General features: G+C 49.8%; 1 protein-coding gene across 9 annotated transcripts in view; it reads left to right on the top strand.

Annotated features, from left to right (window-relative positions):
• Window positions 1–11,722: 11,722 nt before the first annotated feature.
• Window positions 11,723–24,378, top strand: part of MARK2 (microtubule affinity regulating kinase 2) — a 102,625-nt gene continuing 89,969 nt past the window's right edge. For 4 of the 9 annotated variants that reach the window (XM_073351789.2, XM_073351793.2, XM_073351784.2 and 1 more), the window contains exon 1: window positions 11,723–12,229. In XM_073351789.2, coding sequence (XP_073207890.1) covers window positions 12,173–12,229 — 57 coding nt within the window. In that variant the 5' untranslated portion in view covers window positions 11,723–12,172. The remainder of the gene's footprint in view (window positions 12,230–24,378) is intronic. The other 5 variants (XM_073351795.2, XM_073351794.2, XM_073351790.2 and 2 more) reach the window with 2 other exon arrangements.

Genomic DNA, 24,378 nt, shown 5'->3' with positions numbered 1-24,378 from the left:
GAGGAGGGGCTAAGGGGGTGACATCATCTTTAGCCAATGAGAGCGAGCCCGGATCTCCGGGATGGTGAGGCACAGAGGCACGTGACCCAAGCTTGGATTCATTGTGAAAGGAAGGAAGGAGCCCCCCTTGGATCTGTCTGTGTGTTTGTCTGTCCACGGGGGAGGGCGCTGGAGAAACACACGGACCGCTCTACCTAACTCCATAGAGACCGACTGATCTACCTAACCCCATAGAGACCCAGATCCATCCACCCCCATAGAGAGCGACCACTCTCCCTAACCCCACAGAGATTTGGATCCATCCATCCATCCATTGACCCCCATAGAAGCAACGAATCTACCTAACCCCATAGGACCCTAGATCCATCCATCCATCCAAGTCTATTTATCCATTCATCCCCATGCAGATTCATCTAACCAGATCTCCATTCATCCAACCCCCCACATCTATTTATCTACCTATCAGTGCCCATACACATCCTATTATCCAGCTACCCATCCATTCCTGCACACATCTAGTTATCCATCCATCCCCATACACATCTATCCTGGTATCTGTCTGTCCATCCATTTGTCCACCCACCTCACCACCAACTTTTCCTTACTGCAGCACTTCCCATTGCAACACATTTTGTTTCAATATTATAACTGGTTTCAGAGTAACAGCCGTGTTAGTCTGTCTTTGCAAAAAGAAAAGGAGTACTTGTGGCACCTCAGAGACTAACCAATTTATTTGAGCATGAGCTTTCGTGAGCGACAGCTCACTTCATCGGATGCATACCGTTCGGTATGCATCCGATGAAGTGAGCTGTAGCTCACGAAAGCTCATGCTCAAATAAATTGGTTAGTCTCTGAGGTGCCACAAGTACTCCTTTTCTTTTTGCAATATTATAACTATCACTCTCCCTCCCTCCCTTCCTCTGATTTACAGTTGGGGAAACTGAGGCAGTGTGGGAGGGAAAGGCCTTGCGCTCAGTGTCATACTGTATGTCTGCAGCAGGGCTGGGAGGAGAACTCAGGAGTCCTGTGCTATAAACGCTGCATTACAAAGTGTGTGGGGGAAGGGTGGCTTACATTAATTTTGCAAAGTGTTTTGAGATCCTGGGGGGAGTCACTAAATTAGCATAATGTCTGTCCCTCCACTGCTAGGAGCCTTCTGTCTGTTCATCCCCTCTACTCATTAGTGCAGCAGGAGGTGCTGTTTATGTCTGGGATTCCCAAGAACGGTAGGAATCAGGTGAGCAAGAAATTAAACAGAACAGGGTCATGTCCCCTGAAACCCACCCCAGCTTTGGACCTGGCTCCAGTATTGAACCCTTTGCAGCCATTGGTTCAAAACAAATCTCCCTCGCCACCCTGAGGTGCTGAGTGGGAGGGTGGGGTGCAGTGGGCCTCGTGGGCGAGCCCTGGTATGTGTCTCCAATGCTCACACGTGTGATGCCTTCTGCCAGAAGAGCTCTCTGTGCTTTGCCCACATCTGAACCTGGTGTGTGAGAGCATGTTTCTGTGTGTGTGGACAGGCAAAGGTGTAGGGGGAAGGTGAATCCAGGCACAGGAATGGGAGGAATCTGTGTGTTTGGACAAGTGGAGGTATTCAATGTACATGTGGTGAGAAGTGCAGAGAAATGTCAAGAGGGTGTGTGTGCATGTGGTGTCATGTGTCAACAGACATGTATATGCCTGGGGAATTCAGTGTCTGCACATGTGCATAGGGCAAGCACAGGGCCATGCATGCATGCTCGGGATATGTATGTGTGCATATTTGTCTGCATGTGTTAAGCATGTAAGAGTGCAGATGTGTGACAGATGTATTAATTAATTAACACGTGATAATACATCATGCTCATTTTCCACATCCACTGAATCCCAAATCCATGCAAGCCACACCCACTGTACACGTCCAACAGATCCCAAGCCCCGCAGGCCACTCTGCCTCTCACGCCAACACCATAGCATGCTCCGGAGGGTTGGTAGAGGCAGCTTTGCCTTTGCATCTCAGTGCCTTTGTTTTGAATGCTGTGGGTTCCCTTCCACCAGCATCTCGGGAGGGCGGGGGGGACCACATAGCATGTTAATCATGGGTAACACACACAGCATGGGAAGAGACATGCCCAACTGGCTCAATGAGAAACTTCTTGAGCTGGAGCCAACAGCTCCAGGTCCCTGCCCATTTGTTGGTGAGGTAATGGGGTGGGGGTGACTCAGGTACCACAACATCAGAGGCCAGATCCCCAGCTGGTGTAAATTAGGCACAGCTCCACTGGAGTCAATGGGAACTAGAACGAGAGACAGTGTTCCTTTATTTATACGTACGTGTGTGCGTAGTAGACAGAACCCTTTTCTGGACCCATCCCACAAATCCCTAGGGTGGACCTCGAGCTACTCCCATACTGAACCCCACAGTCTGGCCCATCTGGACTAGCCCTGTTGGTAGAGCTGGCATGCGGCAGCATTTGGGGGCTCTGGCTCTTTGAATCCCTCATTCAGGAGCAGTCACGCTGCAGGACTGCTTGCCTTGCATCCTCTTTCCCCCTGCCACTGCCGCTGGCGTGGGAGCCGGTGCACCCTCCCATCGGGCCTTTCCAAAGCTATGAGTCACCAGGGTTGAGCACAGTCCGGTCATGCCCATGAGCTAAATGGGCTTTCCTAGCTCTGGCTCCTTGGGGATTTCAAGGAGGAAAGCAGTGAACCAGGCACTATATATGCCCTCTGGGACGCCTTGCTGGGTTCAAAGAGCCAGGACCAGATCCTGTGGTTAGGTGCAAATCCGGAAGTGCCTCAAGGACTCCAGAATCATGCCCCTGGGTGGAGGGAGAGCAGAATGGGGCCTATTGCTTGGATGGGGAGGGTAAAGGGGTGGAATCCCTGCCGCTGACCTTACCCCTGGAAGCCTATTCCAGAGCTAGACCTAGCGTTAGAAAGATTTCCCTAATATGCGTGTATATTTGTGTAGGGTATGCGCGCATTTAAGCACTTGGGTATGTGGGCATGAGTTATGTGTGTGTGTGCCGGGTGGGTGTGCATGTAAACATGAGTGTATATGTACAATCAGACACGCAGTCTCACCCTGGGCCAGGCTGATGCCCCAACCCTATAGCCCAGTGCTGGGTCTGTGTGGTTGTGTGTCTGGGGCTGCCCCAGCAGTGTGCAGGTGGTGGGGGTGCTCCCTAGAGATGCAGGGCCAGACCCACTGTGCACTACCCAGCTGGGTTCATCCACAGAGATCCCACTCCTGGGGTCCCAGGAATTATGTCATCAGCAGCCAATCAGAATGGGTCACTCTGTGCTGAGTTGTAAATCTCTTTCATAATTTTGCAGTGGGCGGGGGGGGGAGGGGGATTCTCTTGGGACTGTTCCATTGTCACAGCTAAACAGGAAAGGCGGGGGGAGAATGGAACTAACCATTATAACACGTCTGGGGTCTCTGTCTCTCTTTCTATCAGATTGTCTCTCCTGCCACTAGGAATCAGGACTCCTGGGTTCTATCTCCAGGGGGGATTTGGGTTGAGTGGGTTAGAGTGGGTGGCTGGGAGTCAGCACTCTGGGATTGCTATTCAGCAGAGAGTGGGGTCTAAGTGGGTTAAAGTGCGGCGGGGGGAGGTTGAGAGTCAAGACTCCTGGGTTCTATTCCCAAGGCTGGAGCAGAGTAACATACAGACACAATTCCCCCTCTCCTAACCATGAGACCCCAATTCCCTCCCACAGCTGAAAACAGAACCCAGGAGTCCTGACTCTCAACCCCCTTCTCTCCCCACTTATTTTCTCACATGCACTGTGTAACTTGCTTGTAAGCTCTGCTTTGTTACTGGGGCCAGCAGTGGTTGTCTAAGCTTATTTTTAATGACCCAGCAGGGTGGGTATTGGGATCTGGGGTCTTTTCCTTCTAGGGGGTGCTGGCTCTGATCCAGCCAAAGGATGAGGGAATTGGCTGGCTCAGGGGGCAGGGAATGGGATGCAGGGGATCAACTTAGACGGACGGACGGGGGGCAGCATTTTCTGGGAGGCGCCCACTGGGATGCTGCAGGGGTTGTGCTACTTTAGAGAATCCTGGGGAGGAGGATAGGGGGACGGGTCAGCCCTGCAGGTATCTGTTGGAGCCCCCCCCCGCCCCTCCGCATCTTGCCCCGAGCATGGACGGAGATTGCTGAGACAAGCAACTTGCCCCACCCACGCGCTACCCGGTCGATCTCTGACGCCACAGATCTCCCTGCAGGCAGAACAGGCCCAGCAGAAAAATCAATACTGTCCCCTGTGCTAGGCCGAGAGCATGAGCATTGTCCCCCTCCCTATGTGACACCACTGGCTCCCTACATCACAGCACTGCCTCCCCCATGGCACAACTGCCCCCTCACCCACAGCACCCTACCCATGATAGTGCTGCCTCCCCATCTATGACAGCATCCCACCCCCCCAAGGCACTGCTGTCTCCCAACCTCTGATGTGCTGCTCTCATATCCTTCCCTTCCAGTCAGCCCTTCTCTGGTTCTAATCCACTCCTGCCCTGGGCGTAGATACAGCTAGATTGGTGACCCATCTACTCCCAATTAGATTTATGGGCCCAGCCTGGTATCCTTCGCTTTCTCTGCCACCCCAGATCAGACCAATGGGCCCATCCAGCTGGTATCCCTCCCTCTCCTCCACCCTGGAACAGACCACTGGGCCCACCTAGGTCCCTCAAACCCCATAATGCACCTGTTTGACGGGCCAGTGCTGCAGGTGTGCTGGTGGGAGTTTCCTTCAAGACCCTTAGGGGGAATGATCCAGCTGGCACCAAGTACACATGGGGAGTCTGAGGAGATAGCAGGGTGGGTGCCTGCAGGGGGGGCAGGGAGCTGGCATGTCAGGTGCTAAGGCACACACCAGCTCACAGTGGGTGCTAACGCCCTTTCTTACCTTGCATCTTTGCTTCTGAAGCACATGGACAGGGCATGTGCACACAGGCTGGCACAGGGTGGGGCAGGAGGCTTATCGTACAGTAGTTGGTGTCTGCAGAGGTTGCAATGCAAGGAAGAGGGTGCATGCAGCTGGATAGCTCCCCCCACGCCAGCCTTGAGTCAGGTGCTGCCTTGCAGCTGGGACACAGTGCTATTGCCACCCTGCCCTCTAATGGGTATCGACAGACACCGTGTTGGTGGTGATCAGCTGAACTGCCTCCGGGGGACCCATCAGCACCACTCCCTGCGAAGACCCATTAGCCTGGGATGTGCCAGCTGCAGGATTTAAAGCAGGCAGCATGGGGGGGATGGGATTCAGAGTAACAACACAAGGGGAGGCATTTAAATGCAGCCACCTCTGGGGCAGAGCTGAGGGCTTTTGATACAGGGACACCTCGCCTAGTGCTGAGATGCAGCTGCCTCTGGAGTGGGGCACGAAGGCTGTTTGTAGATGAATCCCTCACCTGGAGCTGAGATGCAGCCACCTCTGGGGTGGGTCACAGAGACTGCTTAACACCTAAGGGTACACGGTGAGGAAGAATTGCGGAGGTGGGTGGCAATAGAAAGATCCAAGCTGGAGTCAGGCCAGTACACAGGGCTTAACCCCTGCCATCCCATAACCCTATTAATTTGACTAGGGCATACCCACCTGGCCCCAGAGACCACCTGCCCAAAGCTCCCCCTGAGTACAGCAGGGTTAACCATTTACATATGTCATTATCCAGAATGCTTTGCAGGAAAAGATTCTAGCGTGCTGTCCCTGACCTGAATCCTGTGCTATGCCTCCCCAGTGGTGGCTGCATCTCAGCCATGGCATAGGTATGAAGCTAAGGGGGAAAGACTATACTTGCATAGTGTCTGACTTATCACCCCCACGCCTACTGTCATGCATGTGAAGAACACCATGTGTATTACTGTCTCCATGCATGTTGCCGTGGCTACTAGCAATCTCGGATATGTTAGTATCCCCCATGCACATGGTCATGCATGCTAGCATTCCATATATGTAGTCATTCATGTTAGCACCCATGCACATTAGCACTGGGTTATGATGGTAGCAGCTCCATGCAAGTTAGTCTCCCATACATGTTATACTTCATGTATGTTGTCATGCATATTAACATCCTCCGGGTATATTAGTTCCCATGGATATTGTCACATATGTTAGCACCCTCCCTCCATGATAGCATATTCATATATGTTGTCACATGTATTAGCACCCACCATTCATGTGAGCATAATTCATTTTTGTTGACATGCATGTTAGCATCACCCAAGTGTGTTAATACCCATGCATGTTGTCATATATGTTAGAAACCCCATGTATGTGCTCATGTCTGTTGCACATCCCCAGTGTATGTCAACATCCTCCATGCATATTCGATCACAGGCATGTTGTCACGTATCTCAGCATGCCCCACCCATCCTATACATGGTCCCACCCACCAACGCCCCCCCCTCCCCCCGGCCCATGCAGCTTCCCCCTGCTGTTAAACAAGTCCTGTTGTTGGAAGCAGCCCCCCTTGTGGGTGCTACAAGGGTTCCTCAGCCTGACCCACCCCGTATATCCAACCAGCTATGTGTATGATGGGCATCGTGCCCTTGGCCAAAGCTCGTCTTGGCCACAGGGGCTGCATCCCCCACCTCCTTGGGAGGGGAGGGGCTTGGGATGCAGAGGCACTGTGGGGGTAAGAGGCTCAGAGGAAAGTGGTCTGGGAGCACAGGATTGTGCAGAATCTGGGGGGCACACGACTGGAGGGCTCAGGTGCAGTTGAGAGTAAGGGGTCCAGGGGATACAGGACTGAGGGGCTCAGAGGGGGTTGGAGGGGAAGGGGTCTGGGGGGCACAGGACTGGAAGACTCGGGGGGCTGGGGGCTATGGAGGAGCCCATGGTAGCCCCAGCAGAGATGCCAAGGGATGGAACAGGCCTTAGGGCCCTCCCAACCCCAGGCAGGGCCCCTTTTGCTGGGGGGCAGTGTGTGGGGTGCCTCCAATGACCCCCAGGGCCATGCCAGCTGGTGGTGGGGTGTCTTGTTCCTCCCTTGGCTTTAGCCATTGATTTGTTCTGGTTCTCCACTGTGGGCAGGGCTCCTCCACATCGTCCCTGCAGAGCCCCCCACCCCTCGGTGCCCAGAACCCCCTCTCCACTGCTGGTACTCAGGACTCCCTTCTGCAGCTGGAAGAGCTGAGTCCCTGGCCCCGCAACCCAGGCACTCAGTCCAGCAGTCAGGGTTGCTGGGTGGTGGGGACAAGACAGTGAAGGCAGAGATCTGCCTTCACCACCTGATCATGTGTCTGCCCCGCCCCCCCCAGCACCTTCCTCCTGTCCTCCATGGGGCTTTATAGGTAGAAACTACTATTCTAAGGCAGAGCTGGGGGAGGGAATCCTGACGCACAGTCCCCCTTCTCCCCACAGCCTACAGGCTTCCTTACAATCCCCCCTCCTCACCCCACCCTACAGGATCCTTCCACTCCCCTCTCCTCCCCACAGTCTGCGGGCTGCCTTCTGCTGCCCCCAAGGCTATGTGCTGCCTTCTGCTCCCCCCCAATTGGCCCCTAGCCTGTGAAATGCCTTGCACTCCCCTCTAGGTCCTCCCCCCTCCCCCTGTGGGCTGCCTTCTGTCTCCCCCATCACGTGGGCAGCTTTCTGCTGCCCCCCAGCCTTTAGGCTGCTTTCTGCTGCACCCCTCGCCTGTGGTCAGCTTCCTCCGTCCCCATTATCCTCCTCTTGCATTTCCAGTCCAGCCTTGCTGGGACCAGCTTGCCAGTCACACACATGCTGTTTGCTGACAACCGACTGGGTTTTTAGTTCCACCCTCCGGTCTCTGGCACAGAAATCTTCCCACCTTCCCCAATCAGCCATGGTTCTGCTACTTGGCACCTGTGTTACCATAATGCCACACAGACCCCCCACCCCAAGGCCCTTTGTGCCAGGCCCTGCAGCCTCCCTGCTCAAACTCACTAGACTCCACACCCCTCCCACAGCCTGGATTCCCGGGCCAGCATTGGAGCCACTGGAGCATGCTGCGTCCCCTCCTCCAGGCACTGCCATGGACCCGGGCACCAATGTGCCCCCTCCAAGGCAACCCATGCCTCTTTTCTCCCCTAACCTGTCCCCTGTCCCCAACTCCAGGCTCCAGTTGCCAGTAAGAACTGCCATTGCCAACTGACTGGTTAGAGGGTGCCTGGGAAACTGTGTGCCCCCAGCTATGTGGGGCACCCCGCCCATGTGAGCAGGGATGTCAGGAGGCTGTGTGCTCCATGCCTTGCAGCAGCAGTGGGGCACAGATCGGGGCAGCATCTCTGCACAGGGACAATTCTCTCTGCTGCCCTGCCATAAATCACCCACTCCAGTCACTCCTGGGCCCTGCCCCTTGTTCCTGAGCAAGCCCCAACCTGTCAGGTGGCCATAGAGCCAGTGGGCACTGCTTGCCACGGGCTGGCCACCCTGCAACTGACCCCCCAGTAAATGGGGGCTGGTGCCTTTGTAACCTGCATTTCCTCAGTTCCCTTAAAATCTTGCTAGGTGTTGCTATTGGAGAGTAACACTGCCCCCTGCTGGCAGGGTGAGTGGATTGGTCTCCTGCCCCCATATTGCATATTCCCTGCTGCCTTGGAAGCTGCAGGGGGTGGGGGGAGGTAATTTTCTGCACCACCCCATGCACCAAGCTGGCTGCTGTCAGGCATTCCTTGTCCCTGGCACCAGCCCCAGGACTCAGGAGTTTTGGGAGGAAAGATAGAATGTAACCCCCTTCCAATAGGTCAGTCTGGCTCAACGAGCCCTAGCTGCAATTAAAGACGGGCTGCTGGGAGCCAGGACTCTTGGGTCCAAGCCCTGGCTGTGCCTGTGTCCCTTTGCCTATAGGCTTGCAAACCACAGCCATGGAGAATAGTGCGTCCCAGTGGGTAGAGCACTGGGCTGGGACTCAGGGTGCTTTTCCCAGCTCTGACACTAACCTTGGGCAAGAATCCTCCCCTCTTTGGGCCTACATATCTCCTCCCAACCTTTGTCTGTTTAGATTTTAAGCCCAGGCTGCCTTTACTATGGAACTGTGATTTCAGTTGGGGTCTGTGCATCCTCTGGGACAATGGGGTCCCTGATTTTGGTCGACATGATCCTGAGATACACAGAACAACAATAAAGCTGCATAGAATAGTTCCCCACTCTGTATGATTCTGGGCTGACATTCAGATGTGGCATGAAGCTCTGTTCATGCCTGGGACCCTCAACTGGAAGTTGAAAACTTTGCTTGGTGTAAAAAAGAAAAGGAGGACTTGTGGCACCTTAGAGACTAACACATTTATTTGAGCATAAGCTTTCGTGAGCTACAGCTCACTTCATTGGATGCTTGGTGTGTTACCCATTACATCTGGGTAGGGATCCCCGGGGAGCGGGCCCCAAACAGCAGTCCCCCATTGCTGATTAGGTGCTGTGTGCCAAGCTGCTAAGCGGATAGGCAGCATGTAGCTTTGCTGTGGTGTGGAATGTGTCATGGCGTGTTTTGAACACAACAGTTTTGATAATCCACCTGGTGCTGCACCCTACTAAGGGCTCGACTTGCTTCCTTGTTAGCTCCCTATGCACTACTACTCTGGTTGAAATCTACCCTCTTTACAGGGTATTTAGTTTGTGTGGGAGGGAGACCAACAGAGACCCAGATTTTGGAATGATCCACAAATGCAAGCATCAGCCAGTCTGTGTTGGTTGTGTTAATGTTGGCCACGTGATATATGAGCATCCTCTAGTGCAGGGGTTCTCAAACTTCATTGCATTGTGACCCCCTTCTGACAATAAAAATTACTACTTGACCCCAGGAGGGGGAACCGAAGCCTGAGCACACCTGAGCCCCACTGACCTGGGCAAGGGGTGGGGGAGGACACAAAACGGATGCCCCAGGGAAGGGGGCCTGTAACCTGAGTCTCATCACACAGGGCTAAACCCCTCAGGCTTTGGCTTCAGCCTCGGGCGGTGGCGCTTGGGTTTTGGCTTTGGACCTGGGCCCCAGCAAGTCTAAGCCAGCTCTGGTGACCCCATTAAAATGGAGTCGCAACCTACAGTTTGAGAACCGCTGCTCTCGTGTGTGTGTGTGGGTGAAGGGCTGTTGCACACGTGTGCGCGTGCAGGTGTGGGTATGTGCATGCGACTGGGACTCTGGGAAATCGTGTGGATGTGCTTGCATGTCGAGATGCACAGGTGTGTGTAGGCAGCTGTGACTCAGGGTAGGAGCGCCTGAGCGTGTGCACATGGCTGTGCAAGCAGATGTGTGTTTGCACATGACTATGTGCATGTAGCTGTGGTTTGATGCATACAGCTGGGGATAGATGCATGTGCAGTTGTGTCTCCCCCCCCCCCCCAACTAATTCCAGGTGCTCGCACACTCCAGCCTGGGCTAACGGGGGCGCTGGACGTCGTCGACAGCAGCGTGCTCCCATAGCATCTGGAGGACGCTGAGTGGGGTTCTGAGCGCCCCCAAGCGCCAGCGGCGTCCCGAGTGCACCAGCCTTTGCCCCTGGCCCTGCGCTGCGGGCCCACCAACTGCAGGTCTACCTCTGACCAGCAGGTGCCGCTGCTGGCGCGCTTCAGTCCCAAGCTGTAGTTGTACCAGCCCAGGTAGCCGGGTAATCAGACTCTGGCAGCAGTACCAGCAGCAGAGAAGGGGGAATCTGGTCATATGAAAAAAATAAGGCTTCCGATCGGCCCTGTGCGCTGGGGGAGGGGGGGGGAGAGGGGGTTAGCACCAGCGACCCCATGCACGGAGGAGGACCCTGGGAGGGGAAGGGGACCCTGTGTTTCCACCAGAGCTGCTTGTAGGTGTATGAAGGAAGAGACGCAGGGGTGTGCGTGGGGCCGGGAGGGAGTGTGTGCAGGTGAGCCTTGTGTCTCCAGGGGGCGCCGGTGGGGGTGCAAAGCGCTGGAATAAGTTGCCTACCTAGTGGAATCTCCATCATTGGGGATTTTTAAGAGGAGGTTGGACAAACACCTGTCAGGGATGGTCTAGATAATACTTAGTCCTGCTTTGAGTGTGGGGGACTGGACTAGCTGACCTCTCAAGGTCCCTTCCAGTCCTATGATACGATGACGTGCACGCACATTGATGGCTAAGCGCTGGCGTTTGGAGTTGTTGCAGCCCTACCATGCGTGCCTATGTAGATGTGCCCAGGTGTACACGCACACTTGTGGATGTTTGCACAACCAGGTGTGTACATGCATACATATTTGCACAATCAGGTGTGCATCTATGTGTGCAAATTTTCACATCCAGGTACCCGGCTGGGTGATTTATTCTCTCCCCCCCCAAGCCCTGCTACCCTCCTCCTCACCGGAGAATGAACCCCTTCAGATGCAAACTCAGACCCTATTTACGGAAAGTGGCGGGAATAGCCGAAGCTGGGCGGCTCCGCCGGCTTTCGTCCCCCAGCTCGCCTAGGGAAGGCGGAAAGAACCGAGCCTCTTCGGCTATTTTCGTTAATTTCCGGAAATTGCCGAGCGGTGCGTCAGCGGGGGCGGGGAGTTTTCCGGAAACTGCTACTCTTCAGCCTTCGGGAACTCTCGGGCGATCGTCCGGAAATGTCCGATCGCTGCCCTGAAGGTGAACTTCGGGTTTCTCCGGAAGGAGGCGGAAATGACCGACCGTGAAAGGGGCGTTGCCCGCTGTCTCGGATATTTCCGGAAGGAGGCGGGAGCAGGCGATAGTGAGGGAGGGCGAGTCGAGTGTTTCCGTGAGGCGACCGCAGGTGGTGGTGGGGGGCTGGTGTTTCCGGAACCGGCGGAAACTGGCTCTGGCGGGCGGCTCGGATGTTTCCGGAAGGGGGCGGAAATGGCCGAAGGCCGGCGGCGGCGGCCATGTTGGGAGCTGCTGCTGTGTGAGTGTGAGATGCGCTGAGGGGAGCCGGATCTCGGGGCGGAGAAGGCGGCTTGGCCGGGGGCATTCGGCCTCCGGATCTCCTTAGCCCCGGCTCCGCGCAGCCTTCGCCTACGCGCACGCCTGGTTGCCGGCGGCGCGGCCTGGTCCCCGCGCCTCGTCCCCGGGTTCGCCTGAGCTGTCGGGCCGGGCTTCCCTCACCGCGGCCCCGCGGAAACCCATGTCCGAGCTTCGGCGCCCTCCTGCTCCCTGAGTTCCCCCTGGGGCTCCCCCATGGTGGTGGCCTGGCCGCCCCCCAGCGGTGTGAGGAGAGCCCCGGCCTGAGCCCCAGGAACTGCCGGAGCCCCAGGAGCCGCTGGCCAAGGGGGGGGCAAGATGTCGAGCAGCGGCCGAAGCCCCCTCCCCACCGTGAATGAGAGAGACACGGAGCAGGTAGGGGGCTGGGGGGTTCCTACCCCACGGGCGGGCGGGATTCCATGTTTTGCTGAGGGGAGGGCATGCTGGGGGGGCAGGAGAGGGGTTCCTTGCACCGTATGGGGTACATCGAGCACGCAGTGACTATGGGGCTATGGAGTGGGTAATACCCCATCCCCTATAGATCCCTACCTCATGTTTTCTATGGTAAAGTGAGGGGTGGGAGCCTGCCTCTTCTCCATAGATCGCTATGCACCCTTCTTGGGTGCTTACGTATCCACCTGGTCCTCTCTGTGCTGGGGGGTGTGGAACAGGAAGACAGGAGACTCCTACAGAATCCCCTATATGTGCATACATACCCCCACCCAGTAGCTCCCTTTATGCCTCCCATACTCTACCGTTCCATGGTGAACGGAAGGGAGGTGGTGCAGGTCAGAGATAACCCCTGTATGTGTACCCATGCCCCCCAGTACTTCATCACTAACTGCTCCTTGGTGAATGAGATATGGAGACAGGTAAGGGAGAGACTGTGCACAGATCTATAGACCTCTGTGTATCTTCCTAATCCCCCCCACCGTAGAGTGGGTGCAGGGACACTTGTAGAACCCTGTAACACTCCCATGGCGAAAGAGAGGCATGCTGCAGGAATGAGAGAGCGCTCTCTCTAGTTTTTATACCCAAAGGCCAATGAGTGATGATGTAGGAGTGGCTCTGTGCCCCCTTAATGTTCCACCCTCAACACAATCTCCCTGAAATGGGAAGGAGAGGGCAGTGGATTGATCTATCCCCTATGGGGTGCATGAGCAGTTTGGAGCAGGGAGCATTTCCATCTCTTCTTCCTCTTCCACATATTAATTGCCTCATCGATCCATGATGAATGATGTGGGCTTTGACTGGGCAAGGGAAATGGCCCCCTGCTCTGAATCTCCTTGCCTTCTCTGCTGTTCAGTATCACATCTAGTCCTTCCTTGGGTTTCTCATGCTCACTCAGTATCTCCCTATGCCCTTATTAGGTCTCAGACCCAAGGGGTTACCTCTATCTCCAGTGCCTCATTCATTTGATGCAGCTCAAGATGCTTTGGGAGGTGGTGGTGGTTTGCTCTTTCATGGGTGTGTGTGAGAGAAGTGACAACTAGTGAGCAAATTGCCTCCCCAGGATGAATTTAGGAAACAGCTCCTAGGAAATACACAATCTAACCTCTTTTTTTTCCCCTGGCCTTTGTGAGTTGAGACCTGCTGTAGATGGGAGCTTCTCACAATCAGTGATTTTTTTTGGAGTTGATTTGTGGAGAGAAGAAGGGGCTGGCTGTGCAGCCAGGATCCCTCCAAGTGTTCTGTTTAACTGCATAAGGGAAATCAAAAGGTGTTTTTGGACCTTATTTGTAAAGAGTATTCTTGGGCAGAGTGAACACTCTTTCAAGAGTACAGTTGAGGCAGGTTGTGTAATAGCAGAAGGTAATTTATTCATTGCTTTGTGTTATACCTGACTCTTTTTTTAAACAAGAAGAGGATCTGTTTGAACGTGATCCATTAAGGGAGAGGTGGGGTGCTGTTGTTCTTCTGGGCTGGTTCCCGTGAGGTGCTGAGAATCATTGCAGGACAAGATCCTGTGTGACTTGCTAACTGGTTTAATGGGTAGGATAACTACCTGCACACACATTCTGCATTAGATAAGCCTGGCAAGGGGTGGACCTTGCAGTCTGAAAGATCTTGGACTTCTATCCTAATAACAGCCTTCACTCCATGAAGTCTGATTCATTCTCAGTGGTTGATGCTCTGTAGCAGCCATGTGCTACTTAATCTTCCCCTTCCCCTTGTCAAAAGAAAAGGTATTTCAAAAGCGGGCTTCCCTCCCAGTCCAGAGACCGCTATGTGGTTGTGTCCCCTCCGCTAATAAAGTGCAGGGAGGTGTGGATTTGTGTACTGTACATACACTTGTGCATTGTGTGGCCAAGAGGGCCCTAGCTGGACCATTTGATCGCTAATCCATGCCTTATGTCAGTGGAGTTACAACAGGCATGAAGTTGGATGTGGTCTCACTGCGTGCCCTGGTGCTCCTTAAATTTAGACTTTTTTTCGTAGGTGCCTTTAAATGAGCAGGAATGCGACTGCAAAATGGGGAGAGGCTCCCTCTGTTTCTATTAACTGGTCTCATAACATTCATTTCATCTTGTGTGCTTAACAATTTATTCAAAATAACTAAATTTGGCTGACATTTAAGCATGATTGATCTAAAGCTGTTTCCATGATCTCTCTTCAGCTGCCTCAACTTTAAATTGCTGAAGCACAAAAATAAAGCTTCTGCTTCCCTTATCCCTGTGTGTATGGTTGGATAATGAGAATGCAGATCTCTGACTCTGACACTTTGGACTGTCTCTTAATTATCTAGGCTTCTTTAGCTATGTCCTTCCCTGTTTTCTTGGGGGGGGGGGGGTTTGCAAGTAGACTATTGTGGTGCATAATAAAGAAAGGCAAAAGCAGAACATAATTCAGAGCCAAGATTTCAGTCATCTGCTTCCGTTAAAACTGGAGGACTGGAGAGTTGGCAGGAATCTGAATTATCAATAAAATAAGAATTTATCTCTGTGGCAGTGTTAAGAGGGAGTTGTGGAGAAGTGTCAGAGAACTGAAACCAAGGAAGGCAAACTATAGTGCATCTCCATCTCTTGCTGCTTTTTTAACTTTGGAGTCATCTTGTGCTTTTAAGATAACAGCATCAAAGGCAGGGTAGGGGGTTTGTATGGAATCCTTTTCCATGCAACTCTTCCAACTCAGCTAAGTCCTGACCTGCAAGACTTACATGTATCATTTACACCCTTAGTTCTCTGATCATCTAAACTGAAAAGCAACGCTTCGCCAAAGTTTACTTTGTTTTGTTGTGGTGTCTTTTCATGATCAAAACTGAGGTGGGCCTTGTCTGAAAAACTGTTTTAGGTGGAAAATTTAGCTTGAGCGCCTCTTGCTTTCAAGGTAGAGTCAACTATTTTGAGGTTAAAAACAGGAAGTGTTGTAATTTCTGTTATCTAGAACATTGTGGATAAATATTTCAGGCATCTGGACCATCAAAACTCACGTCTATTTCATTCTCGAAGTAAAAACTTCTACGTGTACAGCTCAGTATTACACTGTTTCCTCTAACATAAAACTCCCTTTTCTCAGGGTCTCTGTCCACCCTCACGGGAATTGGCTAATTCTCTCAATTATCCAAATGCTTTTGCTGTCCCAGAAACATTTCAGATAAACAGGGGTTGTTTGACAAGGCTGTTTTCACATCCTACTTGGTGAAATCATATACATCTCTTAACCCTCCCAAATGCACCCACTGGCAGAGGATGCCGCCCTATTGCAGGGATTTCAGTAATCTCCCAGGAAGTGCATTTTACACGTATACCTACATCAGTTGGAAATTAATGATATTTTTAAATATGTAGCTGTATAGTGTGGTGGATGCAGAAAATTGTGAAGTCTTTGGCTTTATTGCCTGTTACTTGAATGAGCACTCTGGTCCTATCCGTGATGTTTTACTGCTTAAACATGTTCCTTCTGCGCCTTTTGCCACGTGCTAATGGTGCAGCATAGCTGAGAGCAGAGTTCTCAACTGGAGCAGAAGTCCAGCTTCTGAGACCCAGAGCAACCTCCCTATGTGATGTACTTCCCACTTCTCTCTGCCTTAAGATTTATTCTTCAGGTTGGCTTCCCAACTGGGGAAGTTCAGCTTTCAGGATTATATTAGCTGCAAGGAGGTATTAAAAATGCCACTGTGAGGCTGATGATGAGCTAAGTGGAAATATTGTGATTGGTACTGCCTGGTTCTTATGAGTGGGAAAGCCTAACTGCTACTTCCCAGCAAAGGAGGCAGTGTATGGGTTCTAAGGCATGCTGATGCTCTGTGTGTAGTTGTTGTTTTTTTCTTTGTTAGGAGGTCCAAGCTATGGTGATTTCCCATGGTGTGAGGTGAGCATAAATTGTGAAGTTAACTGCAGCCCAGACTCCTGTTGATGTATGGCCCCAAAGCATGCTAGGTGTTTCACAGTCATGGAGGAAGACAGGCTCTTACGCCAAAGTAGAGCCCTGCAAATCTGCGGATATCCGCTTTATATCTGGGGCTTTCTGCAGACCATGTTTGTGGATCGATGCGAACACACATTTTGTATCCGCACAGGGCTCTACTCCAAAGAGTTTTCACTTACTGTTAGTTAGGTTGTGTCTACACTGTCACTTTCAGCGCTAAAAGTGTAGTCCTTCAGGGGTGTGAAACCCCCCCCCCCCCCCCCGAGTGACAAAAGTTTTAGCGCTGAAAAGTGCCAGTATAGACAGCGCTTTATTGCCGGGAGCGGAGTTCGGGGTCGTTTTTTTTATTGCCGGGAGAGCTCCGCCCTGGCGATAAAGTGTGTCCACAATGCCCACGTCACAATGCTGCCACGGCAGCACGGCTGCACTGTAACGTGGGCAGTGTAGACGTATCTTTAGTGGTGTAACTTTTTTCTGACAGTTAAACTGGTGGAAATGCTAATGTGGGTTATAATACTATAAAGATGTCTTATACTGATATAGCTCTTCCTATACTGGAAGGGGAATAAGGCATCTTTATGGTGATATAACTGTACCCACATTAAACTATACCAGTATTTTAGTTTTCAGAGTAGCAGCCATGTTAGTCTGTATCTGCAAAAAGAAAAAGAGGACTTGTGGCACCTTAGAGACTAACAAATTTATTGAGCATAAGCTTTCATGAGTTACAGCTCACTTCATTTTAGTGTAGACACAGCCTAAGAGGCAACCAAAGAGTCAGTAGCCAAGTAAGGCATAGAACCCAGGAGTCTTTGTAGTAGGCAGTATGTCTAGCACATGTGTCAAACAAAACTGATATTTTTCCTACTGTCTTTTCCAGTCCTGAGTTTCTTAATTCCTGCTGGGAGCTATATCTGCAGATGTCTTTTTCTGCTGGCATTTTTCTAATACAGTATTGCTATTTTTTCTCTTCCCTTATTATCCCTGACATTTCATGTGATAAATTCCTGGGGACAGAAACAAATGAAACTTCCTTATGAACCCAAACTGTCTGTTCTGTTTCCTTGTTTTATGAAGAAGTGTAATGGGTAAAATATCATCCTGTGGCTTAACAGTCACATGATGGGGGAGTCCCAGCTGCAGAGCTTTATTCTGGGCTATTAAATCACCCTTTCTTCCCTACTTGGAGGCTAGAGATAGGGTAATGCTTGCCAAACTGGTTAGGCTGGTCTTGGTAAGGTCTGATGTCCCTGTACCAGTTAGTGCTCAATGGTGATTTGTGCTTGGTAGATGGGAACTTCCTGTAACAGCAATGACTACAAATAAAGCCAATGGTGAAGAACGTGGGAGCAGCACCTAACAAATACCCTGCCTTTTCCCAGTGCCATGTCTCTGTTTTACAGACACTAGTTAGTTAAGCCATGTGACATGCCTGTGAGGAAGGGATGTACCACTATAGTCTTTTGCAGATGGCTGAACTGAAGCAGAGACAGGATTGCTTTGTGGGCTGGGACTCTAGAGATCTGGGTTTGATTGCTGGTTCTGCCACAGGCTGTGTAAGATGCTTATATGGCCTCTGTTACTATAAAGAAAAGGAGTACTTGTGGCACCTTAGAGACTAACCAATTTATTTGAGCATAAGCTTTCGTGAGCTACAGCTCACTTCAGCTGTAGCTCACGAAAACTTATGCTCAAATAAATTGGTTAGTCTCTAAGGTGCCACAAGTACTCCTTTTCTTTTTGCGAATACAGACTAACACGTCTGCTACTCTGAAACCTGTTACTATAGTATCTGAGCACCTCACAGTCTTGACTGTACTTATTCTCACAACACTCCTTTAAGGGAGGGAGGTATCCTCATTTGACAGATGGAAAGATGAGGCACAGAGACTGAGAAGTCCCTGTGTGACCTTGGGCATGTCAGTAACAGAGCAGGGAGTTGAACCCAGGTCTCTTGGGTCCCAGGCTAGCACCATAAACACTGGACCATCCTTCCTTTCTGCCAGCTCTCTGACACTGGGCAAGTCACATCATTTCTGTGCCTCAGTTTCCCCACTGTCTGCACAACACTAAGGACAATACCCTCTGATCTCAGTTGTGGCCTCTGTGTGCTACTATAATGAAACGATAAAGCGTAAAGATGTTATCTGGCTTGTACAATATTCTGACAAGCATTTATAAGTTGTCTATCTCTGTAATATCAAGTTCTATTTGACTTGGCTCAGAACACTGGTTCCTCAGCTGTGTCCCATGGCATGCTCACTAGCAGTCTGTGAGAATCAGTGCGTTGCACGGAGCTCCCTCTTCTTGCTGAAAGAAGATAAGAGCATGTTAAATATTTCCCTAACATGACTCTTCCATGTCCACAGTTGCTGTAGAGTTGCAGGGATATTTGAGACTGGGAAGGAGAGCTGTGTGATGCCCATGAGACAAAAATGGTATGGTCCATTCCCTCCCCCCTTTAAAAATAAGTTTGAGACCGTTTGATTTAGATTAAGAGCAGTAACATATTCCAAGTATAGGGAGCAAACATACCAGAAATACCACCCAAACCCTCTAATTACCACAGCCTCACACAGGAAGACAGATCATTGTAGCAAGTGAGTGGAAAAGCTGGGAATAGAACCCATGAGTCCCAATCCTTTCTGTTAACCTTCTGGTTACACTAAGCTGAGAAAGTTGCTCTATATCGCCTCATCTGTGACTCAGATTCTGATTAATGTCAGATAAGCACATTGGTAGTCCTTTTTTATTTCTCAATCTAAAATGAAACTCAAAATATCTGGATACATTTGTTAGGTGGGGGTGGTGGGTTGTACATGTTTGGCTGTATGGAAGCTAAAAAAGGCTAGGTGTTTCTTAAATGTAAGTGCCTTGAATAGCAAATTAAGCTAGTCATTCCGATGTTCCCGTGGAAAGCATCTCTCTAATGGCATTGTGTTTTCATGAAGTTCCCCCATGGCTGATGCTTAGCTCTGTGTTTCCTTTAATTCTGCCTTCTTCCCTTGGTAACTTTAACAGTTGAGAGAGAGCCAAAACTACTGGCTTGGTATGAGATGCTTTTGGTCAAAAGCTCAGTCTTCGAAGCAACTGAACTTCCAAGCATTAGTAGCTTGTTTCTGGAGTGCTGCATTTCATATTTATCAGAAAGCCAAACACTTGCAAACAGCACCAGGTTGTGCAATAGCTGAATCGTATTGCGGGAAGGAACTGTCATGTCTAAATGTACTTTGAATTGATCTACCTGAATTGGCTGGCTGGCTATTCTGTTTACATGTGCTCTTTTTGTTTAGTAAGCCTCTGCTGTACATTATCCATCTTAAACTTCCTTTGCTCTGAGAATGGGGCTGTCATTTGTATGGGACGTTCTGTTACTTTCCCAGTTTGTTTTCCAGTGGCTGCTCTGTGTGTGCGTGCATGTGTGCCCCCTGAATTGTATGTCTAGGAAAAAGATCAAACATACAGTAGTTTCTGCAATTATGAAATAACCTGAACACTAACAAAATGGATTTAAGCTTCCATCAGCACCTGCTTCTTTTGGCTTTAGTATTCGTTTGAGCCTTGGTCTCTGCTGTCACAAGAAGTCATTGAGGCCACTACCAAAAGAGACTGGATATTTAAATGGATCTCAAGAATATCCAGGGTGTAACAGTTAATTGGAAAAAATTCTGGTTTAAGGAATATTAAACCTTACGTTTCAATCTTTGTCATAGACTAGGATGAAACCTATGTGGGGGACAGGTTAACCTACATCTGTCCACTGTCTGGTTCTCATACCTTTCTCTGAAGCATCTGGTGCTAGCTGCTGTTGAAGACGGGATACTGGGATAGATGGACCTTGGGTATGATCTGGTCTGGCAATTTCTTTGGCCTTCATAAATCTATCAAAACACAGGCACAGCTTCAGTTGGTAGTCTGCTTGAGGTGCAAGCACAGGGACACAGAAGAGGAGTACTGTTCCTGGCGTAGCTGTGATGTAATGGAAAATGTCATCCCTCCTGTCTTATTAGGTAGTTTGGGTAGAGCACTGGACTAGGACTCAGGAGACCTGGCTCCTCTTCCTGGTTCTTCCCCTGGCCTGCGGGGTGACCTCAGGCAAGTCTCTTGCCCTTTCTGTGCCTCGGTTTCCCCAGCTGTAAAATGAGGATGATGATACATCCCAACTTTGTGAAGTGCTTTGAGATCTGCTGATGAAAAGCATTAGATAAGAGCTGGGTATTATCTGTGTCATAAGGCTATTCTCGGAAGACGCAACAACTCTGTAGTTGTAAATTGCTGGAGCAATTGCAATTGACTGGGGCTCATGTGGAAATAAGAGTCTGGGTTTCTAGCTTGGGCAATATAGACAATTGGGCTAGTGTGGTGTGCCTTATGGTGTGGTACCATTATGAAGCTTTCTGTTAAGGTTTGCCTCATTGGTGTCAGAGCTCTGCAGTCAGTGACTGGCTGTGTCTAAAAGAGGCTGCACTAGCAGGAATTCAAACTAAAGCAACTTGCCTTGCAAACGACCACTGAACCAAGAAACTCCAAAATCACTCTCGAGTACTTACCTGGCCCCCTAATATTTGAGTGCTTCACCATCTTTACTGTATTTGTCCTGCTATCGTGAAGATAGCACTATTATCCCTGCAGTACAAATGGGGAAACTGAAGCACGGACACTAACTGATTTGCCCAGGGTCACACAGGAAGTTTGTGGTAGAGCAGAGTACTTGAACTGAGGTCTCACAAGTCCTAGGCTGGTACCTCAGTCAGTGGCCCATATTTCCCCATTGTCCTGGTCCTTTCTGCAACTGGCCCTTGTACTCATACTTGCTGCAGCTTCATCCTTGTGGCCATGGAGTTCTTGCTGATCATATTAGTGAAACTTTGCATTGAGTAGGAAGGGTTTGTTCTGCAGATTGTTAGCAATAAAAAGCCAGTTCCACCGAGTATGAAGCAATACATCCATTCCATTTTGAGACAGAAAAGCCCTATTAGAGTACATGGACCATATCCCTCCTCCACCACCTTGAGATACCAGTGACGGGATCGATCTCTGAAATATATACTCCAGTGCTCTGCCCTGTCCTAGTTTCCAACCACTGGAGATTCAGTTGCTTTCCTTGTGTGCCCATTCCACAGTTCTGTACTTGCTATGGAGCAGGATGACTGCTGTGAACCTCCATGTCCACAAGAGCTGCTTTCACCCAGGTAGTTGGCTAAAGTTCAGTGTCTTTAAAGAAGAGATTTTTGAATTGACTTGTTAAACTAGCTAGGCTAAAGACTTGTGTTCTGATAGAAATAACTCCCTTCCTGTCTCGGGAACAACTGCTGCTCTGAGCAGCTACTGCTGTAGTCCCCAGTGGAAGTCTGAGAATGAACACTGTTGCTATTTTAAGGTCTAAAAGCACATTGCCAGTCTCTTCCCCATAGCCAGGTGGGTTTGTTTGCTAAATGTTTTCAGTAGCTCCCTTCCCTTCAGAGGAACTATTCTAGCTGGCAGAGATTATCTCAACAGCTTCTCTGTAGCCTGTCTCTTTACCCTGCCTGGCACTGTCTGAGGGTCTGAAGAGGAATAGAAGGCCCTCAAGAGCACTTGTTCTTTTGAGTGACCCAGACCTCAGATGGTTGAAGTCCCAAATCAAAATTTAAAGGCCTAGAGTCTTGTGAATTTTAGCTTCCCTAGTAAGTCATGGATTTAAAGGCCGGAAGGGGTCACTATGATAACCTAATATGATGTCCTGCACAACACAGGCCATAGAACTGTACCCTGTGATTCTTGCATCCAGCCCATAACTTTTGTTTGAGCTAGAGCATAGCTTTTAGAAAGACAGCCAATCCTGATTTAAAGACTTCAAGTAATGGAGATTCCACGGCGTCTCTAAGTAAATTAACCGCAAGTTTTACAGATTTGCTGGGAATGCATTTTTCAGGGAAGTGTACATCAGGGGTTCTCAAACTGGGGTTTGGGACCCCTCAGGGGGTTGTGAGGTTATTACATGGCGGGTCACAAGCTGCCAGTCTCCACCCTAAACTCCACTTTGCCTCCAGCATTTATAATGGCGTTAAATATATTAAAAACACTTTTTAATTTATAAGGGGGGGGTCGCATTCAGAGGCTTGCTATGTGAATGGAGTCACCAGTACAAAAGTTTGAGAACCATTGCTCTACATCCAAACCTTGTGCTGTCTTTTCTGGCTGCTTGTGAGTGTTATCAAGTGGTCCAGGCTGGGGACTGGGAGTCAGGACTCCTGGGTCATGTTCCTGGCTCTATCAAGGATTGGCTGTTTGGTCTTTGGTTTGAGAAGAGAAAGGAAGAAACCTAAGTCAATTTCAGTCCACCACTCTGTAAAATGGTGGTAAACTAACCTAAAAAGGGAGGAACTCTTAAGCAATTTGGAGATCCTCTTGGGAAGTACTGTAGAATTAGAAAGTGTTCTAGATTCCTCCTTGTATTCTTTATTCATCATCTGCCCGCATGATTTTTTTGCTCCAGTGGTCTGAATTCTAATCCCAGCTCCATCACAGATTTATTCACTCTGTGGCCTTGAGCAAGTCGATTCCTTGCCTCCCCATCTGTAAAAGGGCGATTATATATACCTGTCTTGCTGTGGAGTCTTACATTCTTAATTAGTTAATGATTGTAAAGCACTTTGAAGATTAGACTGCTACCTAAGCTCTCACTGTTCTTTTCTGTGGGGAAATGTGCTGTCCTGTATGATGCCAGTTTGAATGGGACTCGTGCGTTTCTGGCTGTAGAACCAATTAAATCTTTGCTCAGTAATGCTTAACATTAGTGTGTATAGTTTGGAGAAGTGATAGTGAGGGTATAAAATTCTCATTCTTTGTGATACTATCCACCGTCTGGCACCGTCTGAGAGTCTGAAGAGGAATAGAAGGCTCTCAAGAGCACTTGTTCTTTTGAGTGACCAGACTTCAGATGGTTGAAGTCCCAAATCAAAATTTAAAGGCCTAGAGTCTTGTGAATTTCAGCTTCCCTAGTAAGTCATAGATTTAAAGGCCGGAAGGGATCGCTATGATAACCTAATATGATGTCCTGCATAACACAGGCCATAGAACCATACCCAGTGATTCTTGCATCCAGCCCATAACTTTTGTTTGAGTTAGAGCATAGCTTTTAGAAAAACAGCCAATCCTGTTTAAAGACTTCAAGTAATGGAGATTCCATGGCATCTCTAAGTAAATAGTAGTCAATTATTTTTTGTCAAGGTCCAGATTCTGGAGGAAATAATTAAAAAAAAAAAAAAAGATTTTGGGGTCCATTCAAAAGCATCTGGTGGTCTGGATTTGGCTCGCGGCACTATTGCAGGGGTAGGCAACCTATGGCATGCGTGCCAAAGGCAGCACATGAGCTGATTTTCAGCGGCACTCACGCTGCCCGGGTCCTGGCCAACGGTCTGGGGGGCTCTGCATTTTAATTTAATTTTATATGAAGCTTCTTAAACATTTTAAAAATCTTATTTACTTTACATACAATAATAGCTTAGTTATATATTACAGTCTTATAGAAAGAGACCTTCTAAAAATGTTAAAATGTATTACTGGCACTCGAAACCTTAAATTAGTGTAAAAAATGAAGATTCGGCACACCACTTCTGAAAGGCTGCTGACCCCTGGCCTATTGACTACCACTGGTTTAAGTACTTTCAGACATACAAGAGTGGTCAGTCCCTATTAGAGTCACTCAGAGTCTAAGGGCTGATAAAGGTTTGGGAAGGAGAACAAAAGAAGGGAATTTTATATATGCATCATCAAGATCCGTTATAGTCAGCATAATAGACTTAAGTCTTTTAAGAGGAACTTAGAAGTGAAGGGGGTTTAGCTCCTGTGGACATGTTCTGGAATGTTAAGCCATGCTTAGGGGCCACTGAGATGACTTTGGGGGGCACATAAGAGTAGGAATGTTTGCAGGTGGAGGGGGATGTGAATCTCAACTAGGGAAGGGCTAAGTTGCATAAACCTTAAAGGAGGTGACCAAGTACCAATGGATCCAGTGTGGCCTAGTGGATAGAGCGCTGGTCTGGAACTCAGGAAACATGACTTCTGTTCCTGGCTCTGCCACTGGCCTGCTTGGTGACCTTGAGCAAGTTACTTCTCCTCTCATCTGTAAAATGGGGATAATGATTCTTGCCTCTTTTGTAAAATGCTTTGAG

The sequence above is a fragment of the Lepidochelys kempii genome, chromosome 7 (genome assembly GCF_965140285.1).
Source record: "Lepidochelys kempii isolate rLepKem1 chromosome 7, rLepKem1.hap1, whole genome shotgun sequence".
Taxonomy (NCBI): domain Eukaryota; kingdom Metazoa; phylum Chordata; order Testudines; family Cheloniidae; genus Lepidochelys; species Lepidochelys kempii.
The sequence above is the reverse complement of the archived record's forward strand: the minus strand, read 5'-3'. Positions and strand labels throughout refer to the sequence as shown.